The sequence below is a fragment of the Typopeltis vanoorti genome, chromosome 11 (assembly GCF_054136105.1).
Source record: "Typopeltis vanoorti isolate ZY-2024b chromosome 11, IOZ_Tvanoo_1.0, whole genome shotgun sequence".
NCBI lineage: Eukaryota > Metazoa > Arthropoda > Arachnida > Uropygi > Thelyphonidae > Typopeltis > Typopeltis vanoorti.
In genome coordinates, this window is record NC_143559.1 from 124,088,037 (window position 1) to 124,108,275 (window position 20,239).

The window sequence follows — 20,239 nt, forward strand, 5'->3', positions numbered from 1 at the left end:
GTTGCCTCATTGAGTTGCAAAGAAAATTCTATGGTTTTTGGTTTTTAAATCATCACAAAGTTGTTGTTTTTTAATGACCTTTGCCATTTCGTCAATTCTTGTTGATACTGAACTATTGCTGAGAGGAACTGACAACGTCATATTACTTTTACCTGGGCCAATCATCATACCTAAAACCTCATTTATAGCCAGTAAGATGAAAGTTTCACCAATAGTATGTGGCTTTCCACATTTGGCAATTAATTCTGAAAGTTTGTAAGACACCACAACAAATTCCTTCTCTTGCTAGTTACTTTGTTTTGCAACCAACACTTTAAGCCTAGAACGATTTTTAAATTTAGTCTTTAATCTGCAAAAGTACTCCACATCCATTTTTGCTTTATTTGAATGATTTGTTCTTAAATGTTCAATCATTCTTGAAGGTTTTCCTTCCTTTGAAAAAGTTTTTTTCACATAATAAGCACGTTTCTTTTTTCACTCATTTTAATGGGCTACAGTGCTACACAATATCAACGACGTGCACCACACAATACAGCGGGCTAGATTAAATCTGCAAACCAGAGTTGTTAGACAGGTGTTAGGAAAAATACCAAATAAAGTTTATGAAAGTAATGGATAATAAAAATAGCTCAAATTAATTATTTTTAATGTAGAAAATTCAGAACAAAAAGTAGCCCAATTACTTAATTTTCAACGTAAAAATTCTAAAAAAATAAGTAGCAAATAAATTTGAACAGTACTGCCAGACATACAATATTCTGAAGTGTTGTCAAACATACAATATAAATAGGGATGCTAGATTAAATACGGAATTTTTTTTATTATTATTAGTAGTATAATGCTTACCACCCCACCCAGCATCCCCTTGTAAAAATAATCATAATTAAAATTCTGAATATTTTTACGTATTGTTTATGTTAGTATGTTTATTAGTTTTGTTTTCATAACACGCATTGTCGGCACTTGCGATGTGCCCGTTATGGAAATTGTTTTGTTAAAAGTGATATGTAAAACAGTTAAAAATTTAATGTACTTACCGGATTTGATTAGTTGTGTTACTTTAAACAAATTTATTATGGCTTGAAATATTAAGTTTTGTGTTTTATGAGGACATTCTCTTGTTGCTAACGGATACAACGTGTCAGCCACTTTATTACAGTACTTAGTTTCTGACTTTCATGGAGTGCGCATGCTCGCGGAGAAGTTTTATGGAGTGATTGACAGCTGACAAGAGAGCGTTCGGTATCTGGGTAACGGCTGTAAACAAGAGAGCGTTCGGAAGGAATTTAGAACACAGGGCGGCAGACATTTAGGTTCGGAAGGAACTTAAGTTTTTTTAAGTGACAGTCGGAAGAAAGTTAATAGTATATTCCAAAAAAGGAATCATGGAACTATTAAGTTTCAAAGTGGAATAAGTATTGATGAATAAAAGGAAAATATTGCTATATGCGTTTTAAACGGAATATTGGAGGAAACACTAATTGAAAGATTAGTAGTAGATTCCGAGAAGGAAATCTTAGAACTGTGTTTTTTAAAGTGGAAGAGTTAAGACTGTCAATAAGCATTTGGTGAATAAAAGAAGAATTTGCTATTTACGTTCTAAAGGAATGTTTGAGAAAACTCTGATTAGGAAGTTTCATCTGTATTAAGGACGCCAGATCTGACTATTATTTCTACTGAAGAAAAGAGACAGAATTAAGTCAGGAAGAATTAATGTGTGTTACATAAGTGATGAGAAAGGATCCTGTAAAAATGAAGAATAGAGTCATATATCTATTGAAAAATGAAGAATAGAGTCATAAATCTACAAGCCTTTCCAGAGAAAGAAACTGGCTATGAATATTTTGTGATTGTGCAAACAAAGTGTTTAGTCTAATCTTAAGTGTAAGTTTATTTTTTAAAAGGCCTTGGATCCAATTAATTTGTAGTTAGTTGTGTAATAATTGTTTGAAGTGTATATATATTGTTTTTGTTATATTAAATGTGTTTATTTTGTATTTTCTTGAGTCAGTGATTAATTAGATTCTGAAAGAAAGAGTTAAGATCATTGCACCAATTGGAGTGAACCCTTGTGCATATAATAACATATAGGTGCACTCAGAATTATAAAAAAATAATTGTTAGAAACAGAGATTATTCTCTATGGTAGGATTAAATATAAGATAATATCTATGAATATCCTTATCTATATAAAAATCCACCAATTATTAACACCCTAATGCTTAAAACCCCTCAGCGTTCACAGTGCCCCCAAAGGGGCACAACTGCCGAGGTCAAGAACCACTGGTCTAGGCAATCCTTAATTTGTCTTAGGCGAGTAGAAATCTTGTTTAGCAGTTTGTAGACAGTTTTGATTGTGTCATTTCTGGAGAGAGCCCAGTTTATCTGTTGAACCTTTGATGTAGAGCAAAGATATAGTGTATGCATAGTCTGGTTTAGGGGATGGGAGTTTGTTGTTCTTTTTAAGGAGTTTGGCCCAAGTTTTTTTTGTTGTATCCATTTGGTTGGAATAATGTGAGTAGAGCCTGTTGTTCCAAATGCAGTGCTTGACTTGATAATGAAATTCACTCTGCCCTGGAAGCTAAGGTTTTGAAAATTCCAAACTTCAGTGCAGGATGGTGGTGTGAAGTGGCATGTAAGTATCTTCCTGTGTGTGTGTGGGGGGGGGGGGGTAAGGAAACTGAATTGCTACATCTTAAATTTCTTTAAAGAGCTGATTGTTTCAGCTAAAACATACTGATTTAAGGCAAGAGTTCCTTCTTCTTCTTCCCCAGTGAAACTGATTTGAGGAAATGTAAGTCAGACAGAACTTGTGGGATAAGAGGCCAAATGGCAATGACACCATCTATATACCTCAACCATACCTTGGGGTTGGGGGGGGGGGGGGAAGAATTAACTGCCAGAGATTCTATGTATAAATTTGCAATGGGGGGAGGGGAGCTCATTGCTTCAATTTGTTAAAAGAGCTGGTTGTTCCAGCTAAAAGCCCCTGAATTAAGGCAGTGCTTAAAGAGTTTATAAATGTCAAGAAAATAAATTTTGGATAGGAAGATGCCTCCGGAGCGCAAATGGAAGAACGACGGTAAGTTGCACCCTTCAATTGGAAATTGTAAGTTGCGCTCTTCAATTGTAAAGCGCCTCCATAGCACAATTGGAAGAATGATGGTAAGTTGTGCCCTTCAATTGGAAAATGCCTAAGTTCGAGTCTTGTCATGACGGGGGGGGGGGGGGGGGGGGGGGATCTTTATATGGACTTTTTCAATCGAAGGTGAGTTAACCGATCTCATACGGAGGTAGCAGGGTTTTCCCTCCCGGAAACTCTGGTTTTTCATCCTGCATACAGACAAATCGGCCCTTCAGAACACACGCAATTTACTGACAAAAAATACTAGCTGTGGTGGTGGTGTTGGACAGTGGATGGCACTGATGTGGATGATTGGTAGTAGAGGTTCGGTGTAGTGGTGGAGACAGAGAGTTGTACAATAAGTGTCCTCCTGCGATGAGTCTTCGGACTCCTTGGAGGTGTCATGAATAATAATAATAATGGATCGTCTATTGGAACATTTGTAAAATGAATGACACATCAAAGCTTACTAAGCAATCTTTCTCCTTTAATTGAAGGTTTTATATAGTGCTTTTAAAAATGTGTGGAGTATTTTATGTAACACAATGTCTTGCTAATGTGTTTGTTGAGTTCGGATGCCAAGTGTTTTGCTAGTTTATAAGTGGCACAATTTATAGCATCCAGGATGGGGCTCCAGGTTTATGGACCTTAGGTGGCCTGTGCAGTCTTGGTGTATGCTAATAAAAAAATTTTAGTATGGCCACAGTTTCAGTAGGCCAACTTGTAATGCTTTCTACCAGGCCTAAAGTTTTGTTTTTAATTGATACTGTAGGGTTTTTTTTTTTTTTTTTTTTTTTTTTTTTTTTTTTTTTTTTTTTTTTACTATAGGCAAGTAAGCTGCTACATTGGATAACAATTTATTATTGCAGTTATCTGTATTCATGATCACCGCTGTTTTTCTCCTTTGGAGATGTTGCTTCTTGGTGGTCTTGCATTTTTAAGTAAGGTAGCGGCCTTTAATCTAATGCCGCCTGCTTCAACTGGGGGAAGTGTTTTGATGTGAGATTAGTGGGACTTATTATAGAAACAGAAATGAGCTAGTGTGTATGTTTACAAATGCTAGAAGTATTCAAAACAAGGGAGGGGGATGAAACTGTAGCACTGATAGAGTTCAATTGCCCAAAAATTGTTGGTATAAGTGAGACATGGTGGAATAAGGATGACATTCTGACAGGAATAGAGATGAAAGGATATGTAGTCTTTTGCGAAGACAAAGCATAAAGGAAGGAGGAGCGTTATTGATGAGGAGTTGTGCCCATCTAGGGTGGAAATACAAGAAGCAAATACTGACAGTGGTTTTGAAGCAGCATGGTGTGAAGTGGAGGTAGATAAGATGAAATATTTGGTAGGGTGCTGCTATAGACCTGGTAATGTGAAAGGCTGTGAGAAAGAAATATTTAGACAAATTGGTCTAGCTAATAAGAAAAAGGTGATCATTATGGGCGATTTCAATTATGGTAATATAGACTGGAATGAAGAGACAGCATCATAGGCCACACATGGATCAAGTGTCTGGGATTTGATTATCTCATCAGAAAATACTATTATAAATGATGTGTCACATCATCCTCCAGTTGGTGAAAGTGACCATGAAGTAATCACTTGGGCCATGGCCAGCCATATCCTTTTTGTGAGAAAGAGTTGTGTGTAACTTTAAGGCAGGTGATCATCTCAAACTCAGGAGGCAGCTTGCAGCGATCTCATGGAATGAGAAATTGTATGGGAAAGAAATCAATGATGCTTGGTCCCTTTCACCTGCTGTCGTACTGTTATCAGTCAAGCACTCAGCTGTACCGTCAACTCCACTTACTCCTGTAGCTACGTCCATGATCTTTTGCCTGCTACTGCTTACAATCAACAATATCTCATAATCTATAAATATGCTGCACTTCTTAAAGTGTGCTGCTCTTCTAAAAGAGGCTATAAACTATGGTATCAAGAACTTTCTTAGAGATCTAACAAATAATAAACAATTCTGAGATAAATTTTGATGAAAAGTAGTACACATAATTTCACTGCACATTAGCAGATTATGAGGTGTGGATTATGGTTAATCCATACCTCAATAACATGCCAAATTCTTGCTAAGTGGCCCCAACTCTGGAGTGACTATTCTTGAGGCTTCAACTCTCCAAGAACAGTCACTCCAGACACACTATTCATCTATGAGAGTCCACTATGTCTTTTTCCCAAGAACTTTCCCTTCTATCAGAAGGCCTCTTTCCATTCTTTCTTTCTATGTGTCCAAAGTATTTCAGGTTTATTTTGCCCATGCTTTTATGTGTTAAGGTGTCTAAGTTCTGCCAATTCTTTCTTGAACCTATCCATTTGTCAGCCTTTGAGTATGTTCTTCAACAGTCTCCTGTAACATCACATTTCAAAAGCAGCTATCTTTTTTTTGACTTCTTTAGGTTCTAAGTTTGTTGCTATTTCCTTCAAGAAATAGCATCTGTTTTACTAGGGTTGAATTTTTATTAAGCCCTCTACTTGCTGATCTAATGAACTCAAGGATTTGTCTTAGTTCTACCCTGTCATTGCAGAGAAGTACTGTGTCATCAACATATTTCAGTTTGCTGACCCATCTGCCTATCCTAATTAATGTCTTCAACTCATCCAATGCTACAAGCATAATAACTTCAACCCTAACTACTGAACAGGTGAGAAATCCTCACCTACTTAATCAATTAATCCAACATCAGTTTTTACCATTACTTCTTGCTCACTGTAGACGGTAGCTAACCTGGTCTGTTGAGGAAAATGCATTACTTTCACTATCCTACAACTTCACATGCTGAACACATAATATTTAAAACCACTTGAATACATACCATTCAGCAACTTCATCAATCGATTGACATCAACATTGATATGCTGTATAAGTTCAATATCAATATAATCAGGATTTTCTTCATTGCTGCTAGAAAGTTCTTGTAACCTAAAATGCAAAATATCATCAATTAATCTTAAAAATCATTTTAATTACTCTTTGGAACTATTATTTACATTATTACTGGAAACATTAATTTGTTTGTCTAGCTTTCTTGAATTCAACTGTTATACTTTTTCATGGTACATTTCTTGGATGCAAGGCTATTCGTAAAAACATTCATAATTTAATTGTGTAAAATATACAAATTAAATTTATGAAATTTTTTTTGCCCCTAACACCATGAAAACTATCCTGAATATAACTGGGCATTTTCACCTATACAATACCTTTATTTTGAAAAATTACAACTGAGCAATATCAAAGACAGAAAAGAATCACAGTATGAAATGAATTCGTAGTCACCACTGTTAGTTCAAAGTGCCTCCAATATGATAGTGAAGTTTACATTATTAACAGCAGCTCCTATCAACAATTTTCATCTGAAAATTTTAAGCAGGAAGCTAGGTTTAACATGCTTTCAAACCTTATTTCAGTCCACAGCACTATTAACAGTAAAAATCCACCTAGATTTTGTGATGCCATCCTGGCATCGACTTTTTGCTTTTTAATTCACAACGCAATCTTAGATTGGCTCTTTTCACACGCTCTTTAATGCTAATGATGTCAAGTTGCTTTAGAAGATCTTTATTTTTAATATGGTTTTAAAATTTAACAATTATTATAATGATTGGTGCCAACTGTTCACACTCCTGACTATCCTCAGAAGTTGCATATTTGTGGTCTCTAGTCTTCACAACTTCATGTGGTGGCACTTATTCATGGTAAAAATAAACTTAAAAGTGATGGTGCATACCCTTTCTATACATTCTGTTTTTCTATATTTTTTCCCATATTCTACATTCTACTTATCCAGTCCATCATCCCATCACTGTGATCCAATGTCTGCACCATGTTTGCCATTCAGTGCAACCTGTGCACATTTGAAAAGCAGGATTTTGGTAGTCTTGCCCTGCTTTAGTCCCTGCTTCAGCAAGAAGGGCAGTCCTGGAGGACAGGCCAGAATCAATCAGCTAGTAGGCTTGCTGTATGATTCAACAGTGCCCATGGTCTTGGAACAAGATTCAAGGCTTTCTGCAATTGATATATAGCATCAGGGATAACTTGCCATTCCACTTCCAAGTGCATTTATTGCTCATCAGATAGTGGACATCCATGTATGGTGGTAGGTCGAAGATCTTTGAACCAAACCAAAAAATTCCTTTGATCAGGAAACCTTCATTCTCAAATTTTTCAAAGGATGTCACAAGACTCCAACCAAGTACAGATATGGAAGATACATTATCTGATAACAGAAACAAGAAACAAAGTTTCAACACACATAAATATGCCATAGTTTCTCAATAATCACATAACAGGTGAATAGCTAGTAAGGTATAATAAATTTAGTTTAATCCTTTATCCAAGTGTGAGCAAACAAAGTTTGCGCCTGAAAGTATCTTCAGGACTGGGGTAAGGTGGTACAACACCAGGGCACTCCTTGCAAAGGTGGAGCAAGCTACCAACACTCCTATCTCAGTATCTCCCATAATGCAAAACACATCTCCTTGCGGATATGTCTAATGTTATGCATTAAGGGAAGGGCACAACCCAGACTAGTTTCGACCTTTATTGAGGTCTCTTCGGTGGGTGTTGTACCACCTTACCCCAGTCCTGAAGATACTTTCAGGCGCAAACTTTGTTTGCTCACACTTGGATAAAGGATTAAACTAAATTTATTATACTCTAACCAAGTGAAAAATAAACTTTCAACAGCTAGTAAGGTAAATGTAGCTGTTCTTTTTTCAAAAGGGTTTAGAAGGATTGCCAAGATTTCCAAAAACACTCAACTATCCTAGAGATATCAGAATGAGATCTCCAGATTGAGAGATATGTTCAAAGAATAAAGCTCAACAAGTGACAGATATCAGGCACATCCTAATATGTAAGGATGGTGATCTGATTCTGACCAGAAATATTATTCTTACTTCTGACTGCCTCAACCAACAACTTCTGTAAAAGCAGGATATGTTAGCTACCATGAAGCTCCATATCCCTAATCTACCAAGATGCCTCAATGCCAAAAATACAGGAATACCATTTCTGCTGATATGGTAGTAAAGACCACAATAATAAATTATACTCTGCAAAAAAAAACCAAATGCTTCAAATCTGGAGAAAACCATCCAGCTTATTCATAAGCATGCCAAAGAATGAAAGAGACACAAAAGTTCAAATGTGAACAGAATATCTCAAAATCAGAATGCAAAGAAGATAACCACATGATATCCATCATGAAATTCTCATATGCTGAAAAGGTGGTAGTTAAGAAAACATTACAAGGTAGACAAACACATATGGCAATCCTACCATCCAATAATTTCAACATACCTAAAACTTTATGATTTGTGATTGCTTCTCTTTAGAATGCATTAATTACCCAAGCATTAATTATCTCAAAATCAGAATGCAAAGAAGATAACCACATGATATCCATCATGAAATTCTCATATGCTGAAAAGGTGGTAGTTAAGAAAACATTACAAGGTAGACAAACACATATGGCAATCCTACCATCCAATAATTTCAACATACCTAAAACTTTATGATTTGTGATTGCTTCTCTTTAGAATGCATTAATTACCCAAGCTATTAACAGCTGTTTCAGTAGTAAGAATAATAGCTTGGGTAATTAATGCATTCTAATGGATCCAACTGTGAAAACCTTCCACAATTTTTTTGAAGCATCTAGTGAACGATCCACCATTTGTTCACTAGATGCTTCAAAAAAAATTGAGAGAGAGAGAGAATACTTCTTCATCTGTTGAATTTAAAGTAAACACGAGAACTAATCACATATAGATGATGTATTAAATATTTTTTCAGAGAGACAGAGATAAACAGTGGCCATTAATACTTCCCAAAATCAAATGACAAGCACAACTTAGACTAAGGTAAACCCTCAGCCCCTCAGAAATCAGATAAATCAATAAAATTAAATGAACCAAGATATTCTTATAGTGTAACTGTCGTGGATTCAGCCAACAATCAATATTAAGCTACTTCTGCAAAAACAAGCCTGTTTCTCTCTAGGAGACATTTAAAATGCAGTGAGGACCTAATCCATAAAACATTTCATTATGAGATTGTCTGTGAAAATACTAGTGGAAAACACAAACTTTCTTCTCTCTCACACACACACACACACAGAGAAAGATAAAGACAGAAATAATTTCTGTAGCTACTCAAGGGTGAATTCAAGGGTGGTCGGCAGTAGATAGCGTTGGCGTAGATGATGAAGGTAGTTGGGGTTGGTGGAGTGGCGAAGACAGAGTTGTAGAGTAGGTGCCCTCCCTCGATGAGTCTTTCGACTCCCTGGAGATGTTATGTAATAATAATAATATTTGTAAAGGCAGAAATGGAGATGGACCTGATCAGGGAGAAGCCGCTATCCTTGAGAACAAATATACCTTTTTCGGCAAAATTAGCTTAATAATACTCTGGAAGTGTAGTAATTGCCTATCAGTGGAATTTCTTATTACAGAAGGCTCCATTTATTTACCACAAGGTTTGGATTTAACTCAAGCTGATCCCATAATCTCAAATTTCAGCAGCATCCATCCATATTTATTTACAGGTGATTTTAATGGATACAATAATCTGAGAATAGTGCCAACATAAATGGGTGAGGGCAGATTTTGGATAATATGCTTTCTGATAACCTCTCTCTCTCTTCTTAATAATGGATACAATACCTTCTTTTATCTTCTTAACTACTTGTATTCTGCAACAAGATCTTAAACAACCTGCTCCCTTGCTTTATGCAGGATGCTGAAGAGAACATACATAGTTAACTTTCCTGTCCAGTATGTCAAAGTAGGAACCACATTCTCCTCTGTGGATAACCAGATGGAAAATTAACTGGGCTGACTGAAATACATTTTGCAAAATTTACTCCTGAGACGGTATTATATTTGGAACAGTGGAACACCTATATATGGTACAGTAATGTATGTAACAGACTGTATTGTTCGTGCAATGAAAAATGCTGAACATGAATTAAAAAGCAGGAAATTATGACTAACTGAGGAGTATAATATCAACTATACTCTTCAGCATTCCCATTGTATCAGCTGCTAGACGGGAACAATATGGATATCAGCAGTGTCTGGAATGCATTAAAAATACTTAAGTGATGCAATATCAGAATGCATATCTAAAGTTCAAAGAATAAATGTATAGGAGCAAAATGGATGTGAATCTTATAAGCAAGGTATTTTTAAGAAAAGATTATGCAGAAGAAATAACTTGTGCATAATCCTGAATCGTGGGACAAACTGAAATCTGTCTTCATAGAGAAATGTACCAATACCTTATGTCCTAATAGAGCAGTAAAAAAGAAAGATTGGATGACTGATGAAATTCTCTCTCATATGGATCAACGCCGATCATATAAAAATCATAATCCAACAAAATATACAGAGGTTCAGAAAATTATTAAACACAAGATCAAAAAAGCAAAAGAAATCTGGATGAATTTAATATGTAAAGAAATAGAAATTCTACAGGAAAAACATGATCTACACATGTTTTTTAATCATTTAATCTACACAAAAAGATGAAAGAGACCTCAGGTATATATAAGAAAAAACAATTCTGTATCCTTTGAAACAAAAAGGGAGAAATTATATCCAAAAAGGATGACAAAATACAAGAATGGGTGAAATATATAGAAGAACTTTTTACTGATAACAGACAGAACCCAGAAAATACTTATGAACATATGGAAGGTCCATGCATTCTAAAATCAGAGGTAGAATGTGCATTAAACTCAGCTAAAAATGATAAAGCCCTAGGACCAGATAGAATACCAGCAGAAATAGTAAAGTTATTAGAAGGTGACAACATTAACATATTAGTAAAGCTATTTAATAAGATCTATGATACAGGCATAATCCCTCAAGACTGGTTACAGTCGACCTTCATCATGCTACCTAAAAAAGTAAATGCGAAAACTTGTAATGACTATAGAATGATCAGCCTAATGAGTCACGTTCTCAAAATGTTTCTGAAAATAATTCAAAAGAATATACAGAAAATGTGAAGACACCATCAGTGATACCCAATTCGGCTTTAGAAACGGCTTGGGAACAAGAGAGGCCCTTTTCTGTTCTCAACTCTTATTTCAAAAATGTATTGACCAAAACAAGGTAATATTCATTTGCTTCATCGACTTCGAGAAAGCATTTGACAAAGTCCAACATGCTAAAATGATTGTACTATTAAAAAGAATTGGATTAGATGGTAAAGACATCAGGATCATTGAAAACTTATATTGGAACCAAAAGGCATCTGTTCAAGTTGATGACATTATTACAGACTCCATTAACATCAAACGAGGAGTAAGGCAAGGATGTGTGCTGTCACCTCTTCTTTTTAACATCTACTCAGAAGCCATATTTCAAAAAGTCTTGGAAGGAAGAAAGGAAGGGATTAGTGTAAATGGTGAAATCATCAGTAACATCTGATATGCCGATGATACAGCTCTTCTGGCTGACAATATTCAGGATCTTCAAAATCTTTTGGAACTAATAAATGCAGAGAGTGAAAAAATGGGATTAAAAATAAATATCACCAAAACTAAATTCATGGTCATAAGTAAGAAACCAATTCTTAATTTAGCACTTTCTTTAAATAGGAAACAAATAGAAAGAGTGGCAAAGTTTAAATATCTCGGATGCTGGTTAAATGAAGATTGCAATCCAGAAATGGAAATAAAAGTTAGAATTGAAATGGCAAGAAAAAATTTTCTCTTGATGAAATCAACACTGTGTAACTGCAGTTTAAACTTAGAGCTTAGAGTAAGCATGGTTAAATGCTATGTATGATCTGTACTGCTGTACGGTGCAGAAACTTGCACCTTGAAGACAACATCAATAAAAAGACTTGAAGCCTTTGAGATGTGGTTATACAGACTAATGTTAAAAATCCCATGGACAGCAAAAACGTCCAATCAGGAAGTACTGGAACAAATGGGGAAATCACGTGAACTTTTAGATACCATAAAAAGAAGGAACACCTACTTCGTAAAGAAAAATATAAGATACTTCAATTGATTATAAAAGGGAAGATAAATGGAAGAAGAGGACAAGGAAGACAAAGAAAATCTTGGCTGGCAGATATCAGACAGTGGACTGGTATGAACTCTGAGAGACTGCTCAGAATAGCTGAGAATCGCTCAAAATTTGCTCAGAATCGCCGACCTCTGATAGGAGATGGAACTCAAAGAAGAAGATAGTGATGTAAGAACAAGAGGTCATCCCTGGAAATTAAAGAAAAGTGTGGTTAACAAGGGTGTGAAAACTAGATTTTTTGCTTGGAGAATGGTGAATGAATGGAATGCATTGCCTGACTTAGTTGTGAGTGCTTCATCTATAAATGAGTTCAAGAAGAGGTATGATAGATATTGTTTTGATAGTGTGTCTCCCGCGATGAGTCTTCTGACTCCATGGAGATACCCATATAATAATAATAAAAGGAAGAATGAATGTGAAAAAATAACTACAATGCATATGGTATGTAGGTAATGGATATAGAAGAGATTGTTCAACTAATGAGTGCCCACTTTGCTAAGCGCTCAACCTTGTACTATGCAATATTCAGCTAAATGCTACCTCTTCGCTGATGAAGAAACTCGGGTGTATTAGGAAAAGACACTAGAACTGATGTATAAACTGGATAAGAATTCAGCAATAGAGACTATGGGATATCAGCACAGATAATAAAAGGGAATCGGAAATGGCCACATCTTTCACAAAACGGTATAATTTGAATCTCACAATAGGGAAATAATGTGTGACAATCCCATTGCACCACACTTTCAGACAATGCACATTTACCAGTCATTCTCCATGCAAAGAATCTGCTTCTCATTCCCCTGCTCATAACTTCTTTATACAGCTTCTAGGGATGGCCTTTTGCTCTACTTGTCTCCCTATATTCTATGAAAAATCTCCTCCATATTAAACTGGTACCAACCCCTTGCCAACTTGTACAACTCATGCATATTTCCTCTCCTGTTCACAAGGCTCTACAAGTTGGTATACAGAAAATTCACTGAAAACAGTTTATCAAAAGACAATTCATTGAACTATAATTTACCAAAAGGCAATTTATCAAAAAAAAAAAAAACAATTAATCAAATAAGACATAAATCGAAAGACAGTTCATCAAACAACAGTTAATTGAAAAAGCAATTCACTGATTGGCAATTTCTTGAAATTGTACACATGCCAGTTATATGGGAAGAAATTTACTAAGATTTGGTATTTGAAATTTTTACAAAAATTTGTTGAATTGTTCCATTTTTCAGTTCAACTATATTAAAGACTACAAAGGGACAACATGTTTGAAATTATATATACAAAAACTCTTTAACTTAGTGGAATTAGAAGTTGTCTGTGCAGTTCAGTTTTAGTTCCAATTCATCGATCGACGGTTTCCTGAAAATACAATTTATCAAAACACAATTCATCGAAAAATCATAATTCATCAAAACTAAAAATCATCAGTGAATGAACAGTTCATCGAAAAATAAATTATAAGACGTGTGAAGTGTATTTGTCAAAAAGAACTCATTTTTATTGGATTAACTTGTAATGTGGTTGAAGCTTAGCATGATATCCCCTTTATATATATATTAGATGTGTGTGGTAATTTTTCTTGAGAGATGTAACTTTCAGTCAGTATATGTGTTTCATGTATTTTACACAATCTGGAAAAGATTATGTAAAAAAATCTTCATATCGACATGGTTAAATTATCACAAAGAATCTTTACATTCCTAATTAAAGGCACCTATTACTACTAATAGTTATTATTATTATTTTTAATGTCAAATAATACTTTATCTGTCTAATAAATTACATACATATACATACAATTTAATTATACATACAATTTATATAATACATATAATACTCATATTTATATAATACATACAATTTAATATAATTACATACAGTTTAAGAGATAATACTACAATTTTTCACATGTGGTTCAATTCAGATTCCAATTTATCTCATACTTTGTACAGAGCACAAGTCATATAGCACAACAATTTCTGTGTTATTAGTAGTAATTAATGATTTTTTTAATAGTTTACAATCAGTTATAGTTCAGTTACACAGGACAGATTATATGATTATCTATCTAATTTTTTTCTGTCGAGAATGCTAAAAATATCTTATTTAAATTGCACAGGTAATGATATTAACAATGTGTTTTACATCTTTTTTCATATACATATTTACAACGATTCACTTTTTATTAAATCGATTATAATATTCACTTGTTTCTTTGGGTGGCATTTCTCAGTTCATCCTCAAAGCTTTGCAGAGCTTATCTGAGGAAGATAATAGATGGCAGTGGTTTTGTGATTTTGTTTCTATACCCATCACAAGCCAGATGTTGATTTTACTGTTTGTAGGTAGGTGTTTAGAGGACTACTACTACTGCTTGTGCATGGGTTAACGTTTTAGCAAGTGGGGTTGGATTTGGGTATGGTATGTTTGCATTCTTGTAATGATGTGTGTGTGTCTGCATGTGGAGTAGTAATTGTTAGGAGTAGTAATAATAATGGTTATTATTATTATACCACCCCCCCCCTCATCATCCTCTCATTAACCTAACAGTTGGAGGGATAGCAATGCTACATTACTAGGGAATAATTATAGAACAACATGGTTTCCTATTGTCTTTCTTGTGCAATGAGTATTTCCTGTGTGTAAATATGCGTGTTCATGGGACTGGTTTGCCTGTTTCCTGGAGAGAAAACCCTGCATCTCAGTATAAGGCCTGCTAACTCACCTTCAGCTGAAGAAGATTAATAATAATTATTTGTGCCATAGAACAGGATTTGAACCTAGGTCTGTCAACTAAAGGAATTCGTTTATACCAAATGATCTATGGATCTATTATTATAGGTATATACATACTACTAATATTATTATTAGTAGTAGTAGTATGTGACATCTGCACACATGCCAGTTATATAGGAAGAATTTTACTCAGATTTGGTATTTGAAATTTTTACAAAAATTTGTCAAATTTTTCCGTTTTTCAGTTCAACTATATTCAAGACTACAAAGGGACAACATACTGAAATTATATATTACAATAATTCTCTGACTTGTAGAATTAAAAGTTGTCTATGCAGTTCGGTTTAAGTTCCAATTGGATCACTTTTATTATAACATTTTCATAAAGACGTTTCAAAACGATAATAGTAATTCTGCACTGGCTGGATAAAGTTAATGAAATTTTATAGTTAAGATCTATATTAAAATTTGTCAGTTATGATTTCAATCTGACCATAGTTGTGAAAAAATTAAGTAGAACAAAATTTGTTGTCTAGAGATAAATCACTATGAACACAATGAAGCCAATATCTATACTTACAGAAAATTTGTTCTAAAATGCAACGAAATAATTATTACGTCTCAATGACTACTTACATATATTGTCTGTATCTTGACTAACGTTAGTTATTCTTACTGAACACTTTTAAACAATTGGTCACAAAAAAATTACTTTTTCAATGAATTCTTTCATAATTCATAAAAAAATTATCAGTGAATTGTTTTTCAATCAACTGCATTTGTGTAGTGTGTGAACTGTGTTTTGACAAATTGTTTATTCGATAAAATACCTTTTCAATGAATTGCCATTTGTTAAATTGTTGTTCACTGAATTATTTATTCTATGAATTCTCATGGAATTCTGCAAGTTGCATTCCTTCAATCTCTCCTCGTATTATCCAACATTCATAGACCTGATACTGACTTAGTGAGACTTCTCTGAATCCTCTCCAATACATCCCCATGAAAACCAGGTGACCAAATCTGCAAGTAATAGTCCATATGCAGCCTGATCAAAGCCTTATACAAGGGAACCCATAATCTGTTGTAATGTTCTTACAATTTTTGGAAATGTGACCCCTAAACTTCAAGCCTATGTCCATCGTCACTATTTCTCATCAATTCCATTTCCTTTAAAATTAATTGTATATTGTGCATTCCAACCTTGCATATCAATTTTCACGACCTTGCACGTCTGCAACAGTAAACTGACAACTCCACTAACTTGTCTACTTCTCATAGTTCTTCCCAACTTTGCACCATCAGCAAACACCTGCTTATCTCCAAAAGTTGGTCACAATGTCATTAGCATATAAGTTCAATAATAATAGCTCCAAAACAGATCCCAGAGGCACTCCAATTCCACTAATGACCTTACTCTTTTGGAATATCACATCTCTATACACCACCTACCTGACAGCCAATCAGCTATTCAACTCACTCACCAACTAGTCATGTGGAAGTCTATCAAAGGCCTTTTGAAAAAGCCAAGTAAACCAATGTATATGCATCTCCCTTATCCAATGAATTTATCACCCTATTGTAATATGTAAGCAGCTTGCTAAAGTGTGACTGACCTTCTCCCAATAAATCCATGCTGACCATAGTAGATAATACTGCTATTTATTAACCCATTTCTTCATCCTAGTCCTCAACCACTAACATCTAAATAACAATCCCAGACATACAGATTGACCTATAATTTGTAACCTCATTCTTATCCCCCTTAGTGAAGTGGAACAATTTCACTCGCTCCTTTGGGACTCACCCTGTTGCAAGACTCGCATTACACAGGCATGCCAAAGATGCTGTTAATTCTATAGGGAATTTCTTCAAGACATGCAGTAAAATATTGCTGAGTTCTATTGCCTCATTAATATCAAGTTTACTTAATTCCTTATACACATCATGCTTATTCCCCATCAATTCCTCCTCCACCATACCCTCTGCACTCTGTTTCTCATGTTCACAAGGATGAAACACACTGATAAACAGATCATTGAATATTTTAACTATATCATCTGCATCAGTTAGAAATCTGCCAGTGACATCAAATAACATCCTCCCCCTCCTCCCATAGTGATTCTTTCTTCAACTTGCTGCATATCAAAAGACCTTATTAGGATTTTTCTTAGCTTGACTATCTAATTTCTGCTTATGCTACACTTCTATCTTCATCAACCAAGTCACCTTCCTGCTCTTTGTGTTCTTCATGCAACTGATTATTATCAACATTCGTTGATCATATCAACAGTACCGTCAACAAGGTGTAGCATAGAGGCAGCCTGCCTCATTACGAGGCTTAATAAGGGTGCTCATTCGGCCATATTGCGGTAGGAGTCGTTGCTACTTGAACAATTCCTGTTAGCGTAGCAAGTGCAGAAAGAAGTTTTTTCAAGCTTAAACTGATTAAAAATTATCTGCGAACAGCAATGATCCAAGAAAGATTGGTTGGTCTACTAACTATATCAATAGAGGTGGACATAGCTTATAAACAGTTTATAATGTTTCTCTTGTAATAAAAACAAAATAGCAATTGGAGATTTTCTTATATTTTTGTCTTATACTCCATCAGTGGCGATATTTAATTGTTTGCCTCAGGGCATGACCTAATCTGGCGACAGCCCTACCAACATTCATTATTGCCTCCACAGTGCCTTCTTCCAGATTTCATTAATCTCTTCATTTATCCATTTCACTTCTACCTTATTTAGCCTTTTCACTTTTTGAATACATTTGAACACTGCTGCTTAAATAACTCTTGATCAATGCCGAAACCACATCTGTCTCCTTTCTCAACTTCTCTTTCCATACTATGGCTCCTAGTTGTTCCCTAAGCTTTTCATAATCACCAGGTTTTAGTCCCACACACACACACACACATATATATATATATATATATATATGTATCCATTCTTCAAAGTTCTCATAGGACTGGTCTACAACCCAGGTGATCGCTTCAGAGTCACTCTCACCATCTACGGGAAGATTAAACACTCCATTCACAATCACATTCACTGATGATATAACCATATCTAAGACTCACAACCTCGTGTACCCTCCATGATATATTGCCATTGTTCCTTAAGAATGCAAGAAATCCATTTTCCTTATTCCTTGATGCTATCTTCAATTCCAATCAATACTTCTTTCTCATCTGTCAGATAATGGGCTGAGTCCCCTATGAACAAATCTTTGGCATCTAGCTCTATCTCTGGCCATTTCTGTCATCTCTCTGAAGCTCAATAATTGTAACCTTCCTTCAAAGACTATAGCCAAGATCTTCTTGGTCTGTTTCTTTATTGTCTTCCTTCAATAATTCCATTCAAGACTATATTTGGTAATCTCTAAAAGGATATTCTTTGAAGGTGTCCAAAACCATCTTAATTTCTGTTTAAGAATTATAGCCATGATATCTTCTCTATAGTTTTATTTGTGCTTGACTTGCTCATTTGTTTTGGGTTCTGACCAATGAGTTGTTTATTTTTCTGAAAAACATTTCATTTTGAATGATCTGATTTTCTGTATTTTTTTTCTGATTGACTCTCCATATCTTGCTATAGGTTTATTAATGCTTTTATAGAGTTTTAGCTTGAGACTTTTTGAAATACTATCATTTATCCATATTCCATTTGTTTAATTTATTCATATTAGACCATTCTTTGTTAAGTCTGTATTTTACTGCTATAGGTTTATTAATGCTTTTATAGTTTTAGCTTGAGACTTTTTGAAATACTATCAATTATCCATATTACATTTGTTTAATTTATTTATATTAGACCATTCTTTGCTAAGTCTGTATTTTACTGTTTTTGTGTTGTCAAGGGTATGAGATATGTAAAGTTGTGTCAAGATATGTAAACTGCCAATTAATACTGCCATAATTAAAATCACCCTTTGGCTGCTCAATTAAGTCAAGCTGACTATACATTTCTTTGTCTCAACTGTCCACTTTCCCTAGCCTGTGGCAACACCCAACCAAATATCTCATTCTATTAACCTCCACCTCACACCATACTGCTTCAAAACCACTGCCACTTTTTCTTCCTCTTGTATCTCAACCTTGTGTAGGCATGATTCTCCCACTATTCCTTCCTTTCCTCATAAAAAACATCACATCCCTCACATCACAAAAATCACATATCCATAAATTAAATATGGAAACAGACAAATTAAGCAAAGCTAGTATGGTAGGGAGTCAACTAAATAAATTTATATAGAATAAGAGAAAATTAATCAAAATACTAAAGCAGTTGTATACAAAAATTCAATAATATGAAGATTTATTTAAATATAAAGAGCCAACAGTTTTGCAAAGAGTTGCCCATGTTTGTACTACATTCTAGGACTACTTGCATTCAGCTCACGCTAGTATTCGCCGATACTTTTATAATTTTTTTATACTATATTCGGCATGAAACTCTCTGATTCCAATCTTTGAGTTTCTTATTTGGTTTTAAAACAATGTGGGATCTAATATTCCCTTAATTTAATTAATGAAGATTTATATTTTTACAGTAACTACACTGCATAATTCAGAAGGCCGGGTCAAAAGGTTGAATCCTGAAGCAGCACTTACAGTGGATATCCATTAAAAGGGAAATAAAACATGTAAGAATTATAGAGGAATTTCCCTAATGAGAAGAGATTAAGAGAAACAGTTGCAGAAAACTTGGAGAACGAGCTTGGTTCAGGCCATTTAAATCAAGGTCAAGATCAAATTTCAAGACAAACAGTGAAGAAATAATGAGAATATAACAATGATCTGTATTATGTACAGTTTAGTAGAAGTGGAAAGAAATACACGAGCAACAGAAAAGCTGTTCAAAATGATATAATCTTTGTTTTGCACCATACCATTGTAGTATTTTGAACAGCTTTTCTGTCGGTCTTGTATACGTAGGCTCTATTTTAGTTATAAGTCAGAAGCCGGAATGAAAGGAGGTACGACCTTCATCTTCATCATGAGGAATTGGAAATACTTGGTAAGGAGATACTGGAAGTTAAAACTGAGTTTAATGTTAAACAGAGAAATTAGGACTATAAAGATTACTTTAGCTGAAGTAACTAGAACAGGATTACATATGGGTGAGTCTTTGGTGAATGATGCAGTAATAAATAGTATGGGAGTGATTGGGAGTCAACAAAATAAAACCACAACATGGCCGCCTCCATGGAAGTTAAGTTTGTTCGCAGTCAAGAAATGGATAAGAGCTAGGTTTTTTTCCTCTTAAAGAGAAATGAGTGCATCTAGTATGAATGAATTTAAGG

At 34.7% G+C, this 20,239-nt stretch overlaps 1 protein-coding gene across 1 annotated transcript in view; it reads right to left on the reverse strand.

Annotated features, from left to right (window-relative positions):
- Positions 1-20,239, reverse strand: part of Nf1 (neurofibromin 1) — a 1,119,557-nt gene that overhangs the window by 1,008,910 nt on the left and 90,408 nt on the right. The window contains exon 6 of the mRNA XM_090400295.1: positions 5,953-6,059. Within this exon, the coding sequence (XP_090256421.1) occupies positions 5,953-6,059 (107 nt within the window). The remainder of the gene's footprint in view (positions 1-5,952; positions 6,060-20,239) is intronic.